Raw genomic sequence first — 18,633 nt, forward strand, 5'->3', positions numbered from 1 at the left:
AGAGAGAGATAGAAACATCAATGATGAGAGAGAATCATAGATCAGCTGCTTCTTGCATGCTCCCTACTGGGGGTCTAACGCACAACCTGGGCATTTGCCCTGACCAGAATTTGAACCATAGGTCAATTTCGTTCATAGGTCAGTGCTCAACCACTGACCACACCGGCCGGGCTAGACATTATTTTTCTTAGCTCACACTTGCCCTCAGCCTAAGATCTAGGAGTTTTAGTTTAGAGAATCTTTGTACAGGGTTAGGTATAAGGAGGAAGCCACATACTGGTTTCCTTTTCATACCTGTTATGCTGGAAGCCATACATAGAGTTAAGAGAAAGTAGCAGAAGAGACTCAACATAGGTTTTGAAAGGATTTGGAGCCTTGGAAGTGATCTTGCCTGGAGCATTAGAGAAGCAGAATGTCTTTCACTCAGTCTACATTTGGTTTTAGAGAGGAGCATTTGGGGAAGTCCTCTAGGCCAGCGGTCGTCAACGGGTAGTCACAGACTACTGGTGGTCCGTGAGGTCCGAAAGGTTGGCGACCGCTATTCTAGGCTGGTACCTGTGAGTCTACCATAGAAACAGTCACTTCTTTTTTTTTTTTTAATTTTTTCTGGAGAGTGATTATTATTTACTCATATCATAAATTGACAGTTCAGGATCAAATCACTCGAAGTGTGGTAAGAATATCACTGGTACCACATGAGATGAGTTTAGATAGTGTGTCTGTGGACATGTTTTAACAGTTATGTAATTATTTCAGTGAGTATTAGAAAAACCAGCACATCAAACTTGTGATTATGGATGTTATTGCTTAGAGCTAGGCAAGGTATGAAAAAGGAGTGGATATAAAGTCAGTGTAAAGATAAATACTAATCTTACCTTAGTACAGATATAGCATCTGAACTTATAGAGCTGGGGTAGGAAACCTTTTTTTTTCTTCCAGGGGCCATTTGGGTATTGATAACATCATTCGCAGGCCATACAAAATTATCAGCTTAAAAATTAGCTTGCCATATTTGATCAAACATTTAATTAACTCACCCCTACTGCCTTAGCAGGGCTCAGGCCTTATATGGCCTGGGGGCTGGATGTTCCCCACCCCTGTTGCAGAAGATACTGCCACTTCTTGACGTGCTAGGAAAGAGTGACCACGGCTCCCTTTAGTGTGTTATAGGAATATGAGTAGGAATATGTCATAGGATTTTTTCATCTGAGTAGTTGAATTTGTGATGTAAACAGAAGTTCGGAGAATCCTTTTTGAGAAATTAAAACGTTTATTCAGATAATGATTTGCAAACCAGGGAACATAGCCCTAGGTATGCACTGAAAATATGCTCTAAAATCGGGGGGCTGCAGTAAAAATAGGGCCAGGTTTTTGAAGGCAGAAGCTACAAGGAGCTGATGATTAAAGACATGGTTTGCTAGGGGAAACAAGACCACAAACTTACATCATTTATTTTCTGAGTGGTGTGGGCAACTGGACTTTTTAACGGTCAGCTTGACTCAGTGGTGAAAATGACAGGTAACATATGATCAAGTGTTTCTCAACGTGCTAGTTTCAGCCCAGGCATGTTGAACAAAGGGGTTTTTGGTCACACAGTTACAGTATAGGGAGTGGGGTTTTTTTTATTGACAATAACGAAGAGTATGATTTATCAAACAGTACAGTTGGCATAGGGGACTGTTTGCTCTGCAGGTAGTGTAGGAGCCCAGAAGGGCAAAGTTATGCTTTGTAAGCAGCTTCAGAGCTCAAGCTGCAAAAATCTAAATATTGGGCCACAAGTTATGATATTAAAGTTTTTGTAAGTCCTCAGTGGTCACATCCAGTGATATAATCCAGTGAAAGCTTACCTGTTATATTTTAATTTTGTATTCTCTTATTTGGCTTTTGTGGCAAACGTTTATTAACATCAGAATCAAGCTCACCATGTGGATGTTGAAATAAACAAGAGTCAGGGTAATGTAGTTATGCAGGCGTCCTCAAACTACAGCCCACGGGCCACTTGCAGCCCGCCGAGGACATTTATCCGGCCCGCTGGGTGCTGCTGCCTCGTCCCGGGCCCGCAGTGCGCATAGGAATTTGTTCATAGTTTTTTTTTTTAAACTATAGTCCAGCCCTCCAACGGTCTGAGGGACAGTGAACTGGCCCCCTGTTTAAAAAGTTTGAGGACCCCTGTTAGAGGATAAGTGAGTAACAGATCAGAAAAGACAAAGGGTATATGGCTACTTGAGACAGGGATATTTAAAGTGCCTGTCTGGGAAATCAGAATTGGAACCTAAGGCTCAGGTGATTAAAGTCAGAAGTGCAAGACCCAGGTAAAATGGCAAGTCACACAGGTACACATATCATCAGTTTGGACATTGACGTGAACTTGATTTGGAGGCAAAGATTACTTCAGCAAGGAGGTTAATGTGTGAAATGTGAAAGGTTATAGTTGATAAATGGAAAAGCAGGAGTTCAAACTCAAGTCTAATTCTGAAGTCCATACTGTGACTGTACCATGCTGCCTATAAGGCAAGGATGAACAAGTTGGCAAGGCCAGATTCAAGGTTGTACCTAGGGAAATTAAAAAGAATAAAAAGCTTTGTTAAGTCTAAAATTTCATGTTGTAATTGATATTGTAATATTCTTGGGATATTAGTAGGAAATAGACTTGTAAGGATGATGAGTTTAGTGGCAACACGTAGGAAGAGGTAAAGGTGAGATCATTGATTAAAAGGATGATATAGTCTAATGTGGAATTGACTGCTGTAATTGTACCTCCTTTTCTCTCTGACATACTACTACTGCTGCCTTCTATAAATAATGCTCTGTGCCATAGCTCTTCGTTTTAATGATAAGCTCTTTCAGAGAAGCACCTACATGCATCCTTGTATCCCCTTATATGTGACCCAGTGCTTTGCATGTGCAGTGGGTGATTAGTCAGTATATTATAGATAAATAAGTAACTGAGATTAGCTTCCCTTATGCAGTGACTCTTGAGCTAAGATCAAGACTGTTTGCTGGTGCCGAAACTGGCTTGGCTCAGTGGATAGAGCATCGGCCTGCGGACTGAAGGGTCCCGGGTTCGATTCCGGTCAAGGGCATGTACCTGGGTTGCGGGCACATCCCCAGTAGGAGGTGTGCAGGAGGCAGCTGATCGATGTTTCTCTCTCATCGATGTTTCTAGCTCTCTATCCCTCTCCCTTCCTCTCTGTAAAATATCAATAAAATATATTTAAAAAAAAAAAAGAGAGGGAGGATCCAAGATGGCGGCATAGGTAAACACCTAAACTGCTGCCTCGCACAACAATTTCAAAACTACAACTAAAAGACAAAACGTCTATCACCCAGAACCACGGGAATGCTGGCTGAGTGGAAGTTCTACAACTAGAAGGAAAGAGCAAACAGCATTGAGGGGTGCACAAGCGCTGAAAAGCTGAGGTACGGAGGCGCGCAAATCGGGCTGGCGACGGGCATCTGGGAGCGCTGCTGTTTTCAACCTGAAGGGAGATAAGCTCCCCATTACTCCGAACTCCAGTTTCTGGGGAGACGCAGAGGACCCAAACTCCTACGGGGAGAAGCTGGACTGTCTGCCATGGGGTCGGAAAGTGAGGGAGGCTTGCTTGCAGGGCTGCACGCAGGAATAATTGTTTATTGTGTTGGGGCGCGGGCGCGGGGACACGGTCGGAGATGCAGAGCCAGCTTACTGGCAGCCATCGCTGTTTGCCATGCCCTAGCCTGGTCACGCCCTGAGACCCCGCCCTGCACAGTCTACGAACCCACCCAAGCTCCAAGCAGCGGCTTTAGCATATGAATGGCCTGCCCTATCGCAGCTTAACCTAGCTAACTTGCAGCCTGGGTCAGACAGCTCCAAAACCTCCAAACCCCAAGCAAAGAGGAGAAAACTGTAGTTCTTGCTGTAGCTCCTGCTGGGTGGCCTCAGACAGTAGCTGACCTGCACCCCATTGGAGATCCAGAAGCCAGTGTACCTAATGGTCAGTGTGAGACACCAGATTTCAACTCCTCACATCCATAAGTGACACATTCAAGAGGCAGACTCAGTAAGCACCGAAGCCCCACTGAAACAAGTCCGACACCATAAGCGTGTCTCCAGCGCAGCAGTTCTTCCATTATAGACACAGCGGGTCCTCACAGCCAATTGGCCTGGAGGTCAGTTCCTCCCAGTGTACCAACAGCAATCAAGGCTTAACTACACCAAGACTTTGCACTCAGCCCACAAAGGGGTGTACCAAAGGCGTCCACCTCAGGTGATTAAGGAGGCTGAGCTACTGGCCCCTATAGGTCACCTACCACACAAAGCCACTCCATCAACACAAGGAAGTAGCAAAATGCGGAGACAAAGAAACATGTCACGAATGAGAGAAATGGAGGAAAGCAAACTACTGGACGACATAGAGTTCAGAACCACATTTATAAGGTTACTCAAGAATCTTCTAAAAACCGCTGAGGAACTTAGTGAGACCTTTAAAGATCTTAATGAGAATGCCAAAAAAATGGAAAAGGACCAGTCAGAAATTAAGCATACACTGTCTGAAATAAAGAATATACAGAAACTCAACTGTAAATCAAAGGACCCCAAGAATCAAACCAAAGATTTGAAACATGAGGAAACAAAAAACACCCAACCAGAAAAACAAAAAGAAAAAAGAATCCAAAAATATGAAGATAGTGTAAGGAGCCTCTGGGACAACTTTAAGCGTACCAACATCCGAATTTTTGGGGTGCCAGAAGAAGAGAGAGAGCAAAATATTGAAAACCTATTAGAAGAAATAATGACAGAAAACTTTCCCTATCTGGTGAAAGAAATAGACTTACAAGTTCAGGAAGCACACAGAACCCCATACAAGAGGAATCCAAAGAGGACCACACCAAGACACATCATAATTAAAATGCCAAGGGCAAAAGACAAAGAGAGAATCTTGAAAGCAGCAAGAGAAAAACGGTTAGTTACCTACAAGGGAGCACCCATACGACTGTCAGCTGATTTCTCGGCAGAAACTATGCAGGCCAGAAGGGAGTGGCAAGAAATATTCAAAGTGATGAACAGCAAGAACCTACAACCAAGATTACTCTACCCAGCAAAGCTATCATTCAGAGTTGAAGGTCAGATAAAGAGCTTCACAGACAAGAAAAAGCTAAAGGAGTTCATCACCACCAAACCAGGATTACATGAAATGCTGAAGGGTGTTCTTTAAGAAGAGGAAGAAGAAGAAAAAGGTAAAGATAAAAATTATGAACAACAAAATGACATCAAATACCTACCTACCAACAAGTGAATCTAAAAATCAAGTGAATAAAAAAATCTGAAGAATAAATAAATAAATAAATAAATAAATAAATAATAATAAAAAAAAAAGACTGTTTGCTGGTTAAAGGGGGTGGGGGTAGAGGTGGGATGGAAAGAGAGCTCTTAGTAGAGGGAACCGTGTATGCAAAGACCCGGTGTGGGAGGGAGCAAGGCAAAACACAGGGCTAAAAGTAGGCACATATGTCTGGAGCATCTGGCATGAGGGATCACTGGGTCAGGGTGCCAGTCCATGCGGGGCCTCATTGCCCATGTTTGTCTTCATCCTGAGAGTTTTGTAACGTCAGTAAGCAAGAGGTAGTGTGATAATTTTGTGTTTTAGAAAGGGAACCCAGGTGGGTGTGGCTGAGCCATTTAGGACGTTATTGCAGTTGTTCATGTGACAGTCAGTGGTACCTTGGACTGTGGTGATGATGTGGAGGTGGAGAGAGGTGGACCAATGACAAGAAATTTTATAGATAAAATGGCAGGATTTGAATGGTAAATTGAATTTAGGAGAGAGACAGGGGAAAAGAATGACTCCTGGGTTTCTGGTTTGTGGAATGGAATATGGATAGCAATGCAGTTCTTTGAGGTAGGGGATACTGGAAAAGAGCTCAACGTTTTCTTTTTGTTTTGCTTTGTTAATCTTCACCCAATGATATTTTTCCCTTTTTTTTTTGAGAGAGTGGAAGGGAGGGAGATAAAGAGAAAGAGAGAAAGAGAGAGAAACATCAGTGAGAGAGACACATTGATTGGTTGCCCCCGCACATGCCCCAACCGGGGCTGGGGATTGAACCTGCAACCAGCTCCAGGAATCAAACCTGAGGCCCTTAGGTGCATGGGCTGACGTTCTAACCACTGACGCACACCAGCCAGGGCACCAATAATTTTTTATAGTGGGGAAGACCATGAGTTGGATATGGATATATGAATCATATCTGCCCTTGGCTATAGGTGAATTTCCTCATTTGTATAATGCCACCTTCCACACAGTTATTGAGTAGGAGTGAGTGCTTCGTAAACTATAAAAGTGGTATGTACATCTTATTGTTTGTAGATATTTATCCTTTTTATATTGTAGTCTCCTTGAGGGCAGGGATTGTATTTTTGTTTGTTTGTTCGTTTGTTTTCGAAAGACCCTCAGCAGTGCTAGATACATGTAATATTCGCGTAATTCTTGCCAGCTGGGTAACCTTATTTTAAATGTGTTTTTTCTTCCAGGAGCTATTCATCACTAATGAAAGTTGAGAATATGTCTTCAAATCAGGTATGCTCAAGTTATTTGCTCTAATGTTGTGCCTTGAAATAATTCAGTAAGAGTTATTAATAATTGAGTTACTGGCCAATATTGACTCACATGTTGCACAACTATAGAACACTCAGGTGGATTCTATTAGGCATTGCCTCTCCTTCTTTGTGGACTTCCTCATGTGTTTGCTTTTGAGTAGGTCACCTTGTGTCATTCCTTGTCTATTGTGAAGTGTGGGTCTGTTAGTACTTACAGGGCTTTCTCATTCATTTCCCTCTTTCCTACTTGCAGGCATGCAAGAATGCCATTATTTATTAGTGTCCTATATGAATGTGACTGTACATTCTATATTATAATTAAGTGAGAACAAAATTATCACCTTCGATTAAAAAATAAAACGGAAGTATTACTTCTAAGACCTTATCTGTAGTCTAAGTGACTATATTGATTGTTTTCATGTTCCTCAAGACCTGAATTAAAGAGAAATGATAATCTATCTTATCGTACTGAAAGGATCTTCTAGCATTAGCACCTAGTTATTTACTGACATATTATTGTTCACGAGTACTATCTTCCCCAGAGTTTATTTTGAAATGTCTGGAGGTAGCACAATTGAGTTATTATTAAATTGTCTTTGCCCAAAATAAAACTGAGTGAATATGTTTGCTATATTGAATGTTTGCAAATATGTGCTTTAAATTTGTGTTTTCCAATACCCTAGGCATGAATGCATGTGGCTATTTAAATTTAAGTTAATTAAAATTTAATTTGATTTAAAAACTCAGATTCTTAGTTATATTGACCACATGTGGCCAGGAACTACCATATTAGTGCAGAAATAGAACATTTCCATCATCACAGAAAATACTGTTGAATAGCACTGCTTTAATACTTGAAAGTTATTAACAGAATTGAAGGTCCCTCAAAGATCATCTAGTCAAGCCCTGACTGGTTTGGCTCAGTGGATAGAGCGTCGGCCTGTGGATTGAAAGGTCCCAGGTTCAATTCCGGTCAAGGGCATGTACCTTGGTTGCAGGCACATCCCCAGTGGGAGGTGTGCAGGAGGCAGCTGATCGGTGTTTCTCTCTCATCGATGTTTCTAACTCTCTATTCCTCCCCCTTCCTCTCTGTAAAAAATCAGTAAAATATATATATATTTTTAAAAAAAAGATCATCTAGTCAAACGCCATATTTAGTGCATGAATTGAAATTTTTAATAGGATTTTACATCTTGTTCATATCTATACAATATATCCTTCTAGATGTAATAGGAATAATATCTTTATTCCTAGAACTAAATTTATGAGGCTTCTTTATGAGTCAGAGATGTATCTTTAAAATTTATTCCTGAAAGATTCCAGAGTAGCATTATATAAGTAAATAGAGCCTTGAATTTGAAGTTTAGAGACATAAACTGTCATTTACTAATTAATTGAATAAGCCTAATAAGGTTATTTAACCTCTTTGAGGGTGTATCCATCAGCAATAAAAAAGAGACATATTACCTCATGGGGCTGTTCTAAAATTTATAATAGGGCATATAAGCAAGTTCTTCCTTGACTTAGTCACTCTGTAAATATGAATGGTCATTATTATTTCTTACTCATATAGTCCTTTGTTGCTATTTTCCCACAAAGTATCAGTATCAGAAGATGAGTGCGAGTGCCCCACATTGGGCTGCCAGTTCCGAGTGTACCCCTCATGTCCCGCCTGGGGTTCAAGGTTCAGGGTTCCGGTCCTGGAGGAGCTCGCACACAGATGAAAGAGACAAGACAAGAAAATACTAATTTGGGAATTGGGGGCCAGGCGGAAGCCCAAAGGAGGACTCAGCTTTGCTCTGATCCCTTTTATTCAGGTTTGGAATACACCCATAGCCCTCAGGCAGGCAATTTCCAGTAACAGGCAGACTATCTTATCAGTAAGGATTTACCTAAGACTGAAAGGTGGAAGTTGCTTCAGCTACCTTTGTCTCGACTAAACAGTGGGTGTATGGCTCTGACCCTTGCCAGAGCCTCAAGGTTGACCAGCCTTCCGGGTTCCTTGTCCACACCTCTCTGCTAGTGAAGGCAAATGGGCAGCTTCCAACAGATGAGAAATATTTAATCCCTTCTGGAAACTATTGTTAGATTTCTTGAAACTGTTAAAGTAGTTTAATAGTTCAACAGAAGTCTTTAACATCCCCCAAATCTCATGTCTTTGTTGTGGTAGTAGTTGCTTATTGAAGGTTTCTCTTATTCAGGGGCTACTTTCCAGCAGAAACCTGGCACTTATATTATGTTATGATTTTAGGAATTTTCATTCCCATCATTATGGATTTTTAAAGTTTGGATGTTCTGGAATTATGAAGTAAACATACACACATGAATGTACATGTATATACAAATAGCATCTGATTATCAACAGATGTTAAAATTTCTAGGATTAGCCCTGGCCGGTTTGGCTCAGTGGATGGAGCGTCAGCCTGCGGACTGAAGGGTCCCAGGTTTGATTCCGGTCAGGGTCATGTGCCTTGGTTGCGGGCTCATCCCCAGTGGGGAGTGTGTAGGAGGCAGCTGAATCGATGTTTCTTTCTCATTAATGTTTCTAACTCTCTATATCCCTCTCCCTCTCCATGCCTCTCTGTAAAAAATCAATAAAATATAGTTTTTAAAAAATCTTAAAAAAAAGTTCTAGGATTAGGAAATCGATTTATAGACCAAAGTATTACTAATCCTGCTTTTCCTTTCCCTCTGTTATTTGCTGCCCCTGTTCCTGAGCTCCAGGTTTGAATCACATTCAAGTTTCCAAGGAAGTTTTGTGCTGGTTTTGATCATTTCTTGCAGTGGAAGGACTCTTATAGCTTTTTCTTGTACTTCAAAAGACTAAGCTTTAATTCTCCTTGTAATCATCTTCAGTTAAGGGGATACAGACCTTTTATGATCCATTTTGGCAACACGATCAGTCAGTTTTCAGTTAGAGGCTGGTGTTTATGTAAGATAATTTTTAATTTAGTTTATACAAGTGGGAAAAATATTAGTCTTCCACTCTTAAGTTGGTTTCACTTTTGAGTTTGTGCTCTTCTATTTAAATTGGTTCTCTTCAATCTATAATTTCTTTCTAGCCATTCTAAGTTTGGTATCAGGAACCATAACAATTACTTTTAACATTTTATGTGCTCATCATCTTATAAGTGGATAACAGAAGACCTATTTTGCTATATTGAAAAACATATTGACTCTTAAAGGGAGTCTAAAATATAAATATCCTAATAAAGTTTTGGAGTTCAGATATATATTTAAAAGTTACTCTAATCCTAGAATAGTTTCTCAGACACATGGGAACTCTTTGCAAATGTAACTCACAGCCTTTATAGGGAATGATGCATTTTCATTGTCACCAACCTAAATTATCTTGGTGAGTTTTTCTTTCCTTTTTAATAATTCTTTATTGTTTAAAGTATTACATATGTTCCATTTTCTCCTCCATTGACCCCATCCAGCCCACCCCCCTGCCCCAGGCCTTCACCACCGTATTGTCTATGTCCATGGGTTATGCATATATGCTTACAAGGTCTTTGGTTAATTACCTCCCAACCACCCGCCTTTCCTTTGAGATTCCACACTCTGTTCCATGCTTCCATGTCTCTGGATCCACTCCGTTCATCAGTTTATTTTGTTAATTAGAGTCCACATATGAGTGAGATCATGTGATACTTCTCTTTCTTTGACAGACTTATTTCACTTAGCATGATACTCTCCAGGTCCCTCCTGCTGTCTCAAAGGGTAAAAGATTCTCCTTTTTTACTGCTGCATAGTATTTCATGGTATAAATGTACCTTAGCTTTTTTATCTGCTCATCTACTGATAGGTACAGATCTCAGCTATTGTAAATTGTGCTGCTATGATGAACATAGGGGTCATACATTCTTTCTGATTGGTGTTTTGGGTTTCTTAGGATATATTCCTAGAAGTGGAATCACTGGGTCAAATGGCAGTTCCATATTTAATTTTTTAGAGGAAACTCCATACTGTTTTCCATAATGTTGCACCAGTCTGCATTCCCACCAGCAGTGTACTTGGGTTCCCTTTTCTCCACATCATCACTAGTACTTGTCATTTGTTGATTTGTTGCTGGTAGCCTTTCTGACAGGTGTGAGATGATAACCTCATTGTCATTTTAATTTGCATCCTCTGATGATCAGTGACTTTGAGGATTTTTTCATATGTCTCTAAGCCATCGGTATGTCCACTTTGGAAAAGTATCTATTGAGGTCAAGCATGTCAAACTCGCAGCCGGCGGGCCACATGCCTTGTTTAAATAAACGTGGGTTGCAAGTTTGACATGCTTGATTTAGATCCTTTGCCCATTTTTTAATTGGATTGTTTGTCTTCCTTCTGTTAAGCTGTATGAGTTCCTTATATATTTTGGATATTATTGGTGAGTTTTTCATTCTCAGTGTTTGGTATCTAAAATTCACCTTAAGAGATATAGGATGACTCGTTCAACCTCTCTAATGCTGTTAATCAGTTTAGGACTCTAGGGCAGTCACAGTTCTAGAGTTTACATACAAGACAGGCATTAGTGTGCTCTTTGTACAATTATAATTTAAGGCATTTTAACTATGGCCTCAGTTTATTTTGCTAATTGAAGAGAAGCTCATAGAAAACTACTGAGTGAAACTGGAAGTTACACCAGACTTCACAGAAACCCTTGTTTTTTGTTTTTTAAAATATATTTTATTGATTTTTTACAGAGAGGAAGGGAGAGGGATAGAGAGTTAGAAACATCGATCAGCTGCCTCCTGCACACCTCCTACCGGGGATGTGCCCGCAACCAAGGTACATGCCCTTGACCGGAATCGAACCTGGAACCCCTCAGTCAGCAGGCTGACGCTCTATCCACTGAGCCAAACCAGTCAGGGCGAAACCCTTGTTTTTTACCTGTATCTCATATTTGCCCACCCACCTCAAAAAAGAGCTATTAAGGAGACAAACCCCATATATCACTTTAAGCCCAAGTCTTTCTCTAACAGCTCAGGGATCATACGGTGGGAACATGAGAGAAACTGAAACAACTGACATTTTCAAGCCAATGTACCAGAACTTACACCACTAGTGAGTGTTGGCCCTCCGAGCTGTTTATTTTTTTTAATTGTTTTTATTGATTTTTAGAGAGGATGGGAGAGGGAGAAAGGGATTGAAACATTGGCAGCCTCCTGCACACCCCCTTACTGGGGATGGAGCCCATGATCCAGGCATGTGCCCTGATGGTGAATCAAACCCGGGACCTCTTGGTCCATGGGATAGCGCTCAATCCACTGAGACACACGAGCTGGCCAGAGCAGTTTCTTAGGGTATGCAGTATCTCAGAAAGGGTCTGGGCTCTATTTTTGTTTTTCAGGACTTACTTGTAAGCCACACAATCAAATCAGTCCCTTTATCTACCATCATGTATGGTTTTTTATCAAAAACTTGTCAAGCCAGCTAGCTTTGAAAGCCTATGGCTTCCTAATAACTTTAATAACTTCCTAATAACTTTTCCTAGTTAAAAAAAAAAAATCAAACCCATCTGCAAGCCACAAATAATGTGACAACCTTGAAGCTCAAAATAGTGAAATTTAGGCCAAAAGTATTTTTGCATTTCAGCAGCATTGTTGGCATAAGAACGTTGAGGCAATATTTGATCTCATATTATTTGGCATATTTGTTGAAGGAGCAATTGCATTTTTCTGTTACATCCTATACTCACTTGGTTGGACCTTATTTCATAGTTTGGGTATAATTGGTCACCTGTCGTGTAATCCAGGCCATGTAATGACACCTTAGAGAATATAACTGCTAACAGTCTATTCTAAACAATTTAAGATAGAGAAGTGATGAGTGAGTTTAATTATTTTACTTTTTTCTTTTTGAACTCTACACTTAGGCGTAAGGAGGCTTGTTACTTAAGACTTAATTGTAAATTTTATAAATCGAGTTATATATTTTTGAAGATTTTTATGGTTTCACTTTTTTGTTTCCTACAGGACGGCAATGATTCAGATGAATTCATGTGAATGGACCTTTTAAAGATGTGAATTTAGGGACAATTGCAGACGTTTTGATATCATCCATGTTCTGAGTTATGAAAAACAAACCTCAGTCTATACAAATATCAACTTGGGAGGTTTTTTTTAAAGGTGTTCCTTTTTTTTTGCTGACAGAAAAAGATCAGATATATGTGTGTGTGTGTGTGTGTGTGTGTGTGTGTATCAGATATAGTTGGACTTGAAGACGGCATATAACTTTAGGAAAGTGAAAATATTTGTGCCCGAACATGTCTTGGTAGCTCACGAAAGTTGGCTGCCCCTTTTCTTGGAATAGACTTTAGAACGAACTACGCTGAAAAGTATTTCTGGTACTGTGGTTGATCCCTGAAAACAGATGTCTTGAAAAGCTTTTTATATTCTTAAAATAGCTTCACTTCTATTAAGGAGAATGTATTGGTGAGCAATATATAGGAAATGTTCCTCTCACCCTGGATTTCCTGATGAGAAAAAGATGATAGTGAGTTTTGAAGATGATAGTGATATTTTCATTCATGTTCCATTGTGTTGTCTAAGTCAGTTAGCAGAGTTGTCCTCAGCAATCAGCTTGCCCTAGCTTCCACATTCTACATCCTTATTGTCGGAGTGAAGGCCTCCTTCTAGGTACCATCAGACTTAAAAAAGTAGTTGGTGTTAATCCAGGTTGGCTTTGTGTGGCAGTTTTCACCAAGTAACTCAGGCCACAGAGATTACAGCTTCCAGGCCCTGGACTCATGTCTCAGCACTGAGGGGAGAAATCGAAGGGGGAGCTCTATGAATCGATGTAGGTTTTGTCTTAGAATACAGCATAAAGCAAAAGTCCATGTTGTAATTATGTTTTTAAAAAGAATTAAGCATTTCACTAGCCAGCCAAGTAATTTGTTTATTTACCCTGAAATAATATTTATTTTGAGTTGTAACCCAGAGTTCAGATTTCTCCATTGTAGACTCAGTAATTTATTATGTAACAGGACTACTCATTCAAACCACCTGCTTTCCAGTGAGATTCTGAATAGAAGATATATTTTTATTGAAGTGTGTAAGAGAAACCCTGCAGAAAGAAACAAAAGAACAAAGCCTGCAGGCCAGGAGGCATACAAATTCACGTTTTAACCACACCCAGAACTGTATGTGCAGCAATCGTACTCTTGTTCTAACCCAGCAACAGTGACCTTCAACAAATCTATCAGTAATAGCACCTTGGGACTGTGGCTAAAACCAGAAGACTTCAGTGTTTCTATTTATCTCCAGTTGGGGTATGGGGTTGAACTGGAAAACTCCCTGAGGCATAAATTGGCCAAATTTTGAGACAGAGTATGGGAGACAATTCCAGAAATGAATTGTGTGTGTGTGTGTGTTTGTCTAATGATATTCAGCCTGGAGTTCTGTGATTTAAATATACGTATAATAATAAAGAATATTTTTTTTAATTTGGAAAGACATTGTTAGAATTTGCTTGTTATCCCTATCCTCAAGTTGGTTTTGAGGGCCTCTGGCTATAAAAACAAAACAAAAAAGTCATCTATCATAGGTTCAATCTGGCTGGTTCTACGAGTCTATCTTCTCTGTCACTGATAGATGCATCTCTCCCCAGAGGCTCACTGCGTCAAAGTGGATGACCTTTCCCAGACACACTGTTGATTGGATATAGGTCAAGCACGTCAAACTCATGGCCCGAGGGCTGCATGCCTTATTTACTTGGCTCATGTTAGCCTTAGAGTTTGACTTGCGTGGTGGTGTAGGTACCTGGAGCAGTACCTGTGCTGTCCTGCCTGGTTACTGGAGGCACTTGTTTAACATTGCTGCAACCTCGAAAAGGGGATTTTGCCTCCAGCGTCACCTGTGTCACCTCAACTTTCTACTGCTTCTGAAGGACTCCTCTGTACCCCACATTACAGCATATGTAGATAGAGATTTTGGAAACTACATGTACTTTTGCTGTAGTTTAAGAGACCCAAGGGTCCAAATTTTAAATGTTCTATTACTCTCAGCTTTTAAATGTCAGGGGCCTCTCTTCTGAATTCTCCAAGTTGATTCGAAGCTCAAACCTTTTCAGCTGCTCTGTGCTGACTTCCTCCGGCCTCTGCCTCTGCCTGTGTGCTGGGGAGTTCCCCTCGGGTCTCTTGGTCCCAGAGAAAGCAAGATCTTTTCCTTTGAGAACATTGGTTCAGTGTCGACAGGTCAGACTCTTGGCACTGAAGTCATTTCATTTCTTGCCGCTGGCATGTTTCCTAAACTTCCTATCGGAAAATTCCAAATTAGTGGTATTTTATGAGCTGTGCCCTTGATCAGATTTGTACATCCTGAGGATTTCTCTTTCCAACTGTCTCCAGTTTCTGTACTCTGTTAGATCTGCATGCATGTGAGGTTCACTTTGTCATTTATTTCACAAACTGCTCTGTTATAGTAGCTTTAGAATTCGTTTCTTATACACCTTTGTGGGTCTAGATCACAGTCTTTGGGCAAGAGAGCTTTGTCACAGTGCTTGGGAAGTTTATCAACATGGAAGGTTTGTACATTAGCAGGCGGCCATAATTGAACCCTTGCAATATCTTTTGTTATATTATTTTAACTTCTTGAAGCATGGGTTTGGTGAGCCTGTTTTTTTTTGTTTTTTACTGTTTAGTGCCAGTGGTTTTCCCCACTCAGGAAGGAAGGGGGTCCATGCATACAGCAAGATAAGAAAGGGAGGGTTCAGCTGTGGCCTCCAGTTTAAAAACAGAGCTCTTCCTCCCACTGTCCCGTCTGTCCAAGAGGGGACGCTCATTTTCCAGGCTGGAACAGGTTATGGGAAAAACTGAGCAGGATGGAGCAATGAGCACTTGTCCAGTCTTCCTGAGCTGTGATATTGAAGCCTTCTCTTTCTCTGTTTGATTTGAAGCACGTGTGCACTGTGTGTGTAACAAGTCCCATACTCAGAATGATCATAGAAGAATGAGCGCATGACCTTTTGATTTTAAAGTAGATTGTGAAACAATCAAACTGTAAGTGTGAAATTCAAAACTTAAAGTCCAAGCTAAATGTCAGTCTTGGCCCAGCCAGTATGTGACAACCCAGAAATGAGGACAGCACTGCTGGCACCCAACAGGCTCACATTCCGGCATCGCGAAGTGGGAGCTCTTCTCTGCCGGACACACGTGGGCCTCGCCTGGAGCAAGAGACTTGATGTGCATTGTGTCATTTCACAAACGAGGTGGTGCCAACTGCCTATTTACCATGTCCTGGATGAATGATATGTAAAATATAATAAAAGCTTATAGTTTGAGTAGAACCAAGTGTGTGTGTATGTGTGTGGGTTTTCACTTTTCACCTTTCTCCTCCAAGACTCAGTCTCAGGGATGTGCAAGTAGGGAGAAGGAGGTTCTTGGCTGCCTGACATGATACCTTCAAACTGGGCTTTGCTTCTTTGAAGGAGAAGATCCAATTAGAGTAAAGAGAAGATTGCCCAAGGATTCCAGGAAGAGAACCAGGGAACCTGGAGCACAAGGGTCAGGATTTGAAGTTTACAATTTGATATCCCACCCCCCACTTGGGGTTCTGCCTGAGGTCTTGACCAGGGTGAGGCTGCCAACATGAAGACTTGTTGGAATGGTACCATTGATGAAGGTAGTGGCTCCAGACCTGTGTTCTGTTTATACATTCACCCCTTCTGTGGTAGTGCTTACTCTAACGTCACTCAGAGAGGTATTGGGGTAGAGGGAGCCACAGAAACGTTCTCCCAGCTGTAAAGGCATATTTGAATTCTTAAGTATTTATTAGTCGGCATTTGGATTATATTTCTCACTAATCAGGGCAATCAATACCTGCATCCTTTTGGTTTTAATGGCCTTAGCTACTAGAATTCTGGGATTTAAAGTTTTGAGTAAGTTATTCTACACTAGAGGCCCGGTGCACGACATTCATGCACTGGGGGGTGGGGGTCCCTCAGCCCAGCCTGTACCCTTTCAGTTCAGGGGCCCTCGGGGGATGTCCGACTGACAGCTTAGGCCTGCTCCCCACCTAAGCAGGCAGTGGGACATCCTTAGCACTGCCACCACTGCGCTCACCAGCCATCAGCCCGGCTTCTGGCTGAGCAGCGCGCCCCCTGTGGGAGCACACTGACCACCAGGGGGCAGCTCCTGTGTTGAGGGCCTGCCCCCTGGTGGTCAATGCATGTCATAGCAACTGGTCATTTCTCCATTTGGTTGATTTGCATATTACTCTTTTATTATATAGGATGGAGAATATAGGTTGAAACCAGACTTTTCATATGGAAAAATGTAGAGATGCATAAGTATACTTATTGGACTCAGGAGTATACTGAAAATAGAAATACCTATCAAATGCCATGTATTAACTATGGTTTATCGTTAGAATGTATGCACCTCTTTTTTTGTCTCATTTGTTTGTTTCATTTGTCTTTCTGATTTCATGGTGGTAGCAGTTACTGGAGGAACTCTGAGCTTTCTACCATAGTGGTTGTGACTATAGTTCGGCGTGTAGCCAAATGAAATAAGAAATGTCTCTCTGGCCCTAACCGGTTTGGCTCAGTGGATAGAGCGTCGGCCTGGGGACTGAAGTGTCCCAGGTTCGATTCCGGTCAAGGGCATGTACCTTGGTTGCGAGCACATCCCCAGTGGGGAGTGTGCAGGAGGCAGCTGATCGATGATGTTTCTCTCTCATCGATGTTTCTAACCCTCTATCCCTCTCCCTTCCTCTCTGTAAAAAATCAATAAAATATATTAAAAAAAAAAAAAAAAGAAGTCTCTCTGTAAAAAAAAAAAAAAAAAAATCAATGGAAAAAAATATCCTCGGTCGGGTGAGGACTGACAAAAAAAGAAAAGAAACAGGTCTCTGCCCTCTGCTGTTGGCATGCACTGATTGGCGCTGACTTGGCATTTTCTGCCTTTGTGGACAGCCAAGGAATGGAGGCCAAGGGAAATGAATGCTCACCCTAGAAGCCCGTGTAGCTTTTGCTAGTTTCCAAACCTGGTGAGTGGGTGTCAATATTTAAGCCTGAAAAAAAGAAGGAATTCTCTCAAGTCAGTATTGTTTTTCATTCCCACATCAACCCCATCCTGTAACCACGCAGTGAAAATATAAGACGAATGGCCTGACATTTCACATCCTGCCTAGATGAGGCCTTAGCTGCCTGTGCTCTGGCTGGTGTTTTGGTTTCTGCCTCAGCAGTTTGCCTTGTGTAGAGAAGACTAACATTTGCTTATCGTCTCTGGGACATGCTTTTGAGAAAAGGATCTTTCAGGTGTTACAGGCTGTTCTGTTGGTCTTGAACCGTTTTCACTCTGGTCAAATTCAGGGTCAACAGGTCATAATTACAGACTGAAAAAGGTAGAGAAAAATATTAGAGGCAGTGCCCTTTTACCTAGCTCAGCCTTGCCAGAATTCTCTTCAGCTGTGAAGCCCTTCATTATAACATATTCCTCCAAAACTTAAATTTAAAAAATATATATTTTTATTGATTTCCGAGAGGAAGGGAGAGGGAGAGGGAGATAGAAACATCAGTGATGACAATCATTGATGACTGCCTCTGCATGTCCCCAACTGGGGATCAAGCTCACAACCCAGGCATGTGCCCTGACCAGGAATCGAACCATTACCTCCTGTTTCATAAGTCAATGCTAAACCACTGAGCCACCCCAGCCGGGCCTGAAATTTTTGTTTTATGGTTAGTGTACTCAGCATCAGTGAGGCTTATATAACTTTCTTCAAAATTAGAATTGCTTTAAGTATCTTTAGAAAGGGGTGGAAGGTCTGAAATAGAGCTTAAATTTGGTTACAGAAAAAAGCTTTACTGGTGCCGATGGTTAGAAGACGTTCCCCTTTTCAACAAGAAGGGAGAAGGTGGTCCATGTTCCTGCCCCACACGCCCAAAGGGAAGCCCCTCCCACTTGGTCCCTCTTCTGCTGGTGGAAAGCAGTATGCTGCCACATTTAAAAACAGCTATGGAGCCCAGCCACATTGGCTCAGTGGTTGAGCATTGACCTATGAACCAGGAGGTCACGGTGCGATTTCTGGTCAGGGCACATGCCCAGGTTACACAGTCTTGATCGCCAG

General features: G+C 41.4%; 1 protein-coding gene across 11 annotated transcripts in view; it reads left to right on the top strand.

The window, feature by feature from the left end:
* CCDC25 (coiled-coil domain containing 25) overlaps positions 1–18,633 on the top strand; it is a 69,573-nt gene that overhangs the window by 33,938 nt on the left and 17,002 nt on the right. For 7 of the 11 annotated variants that reach the window (XM_080673806.1, XM_080673800.1, XM_080673808.1 and 4 more), the window contains 2 exons: positions 6,509–6,554; positions 12,541–15,850. In XM_080673806.1, the coding sequence (XP_080529932.1) occupies positions 6,509–6,554; positions 12,541–12,570 (76 nt within the window). In that variant the 3' untranslated portion in view covers positions 12,571–15,850. Of the gene's footprint in view, positions 1–6,508; positions 6,555–10,245; positions 10,298–12,540; positions 15,851–18,633 lie in introns of those variants that run through there. The other 4 variants (XR_013960878.1, XM_080673804.1, XM_080673799.1 and 1 more) reach the window with 4 other exon arrangements.

This window comes from Plecotus auritus (assembly GCF_963455305.1).
Source record: "Plecotus auritus genome assembly, chromosome: 6".
Classification (NCBI taxonomy): Eukaryota; Metazoa; Chordata; class Mammalia; order Chiroptera; family Vespertilionidae; genus Plecotus; species Plecotus auritus.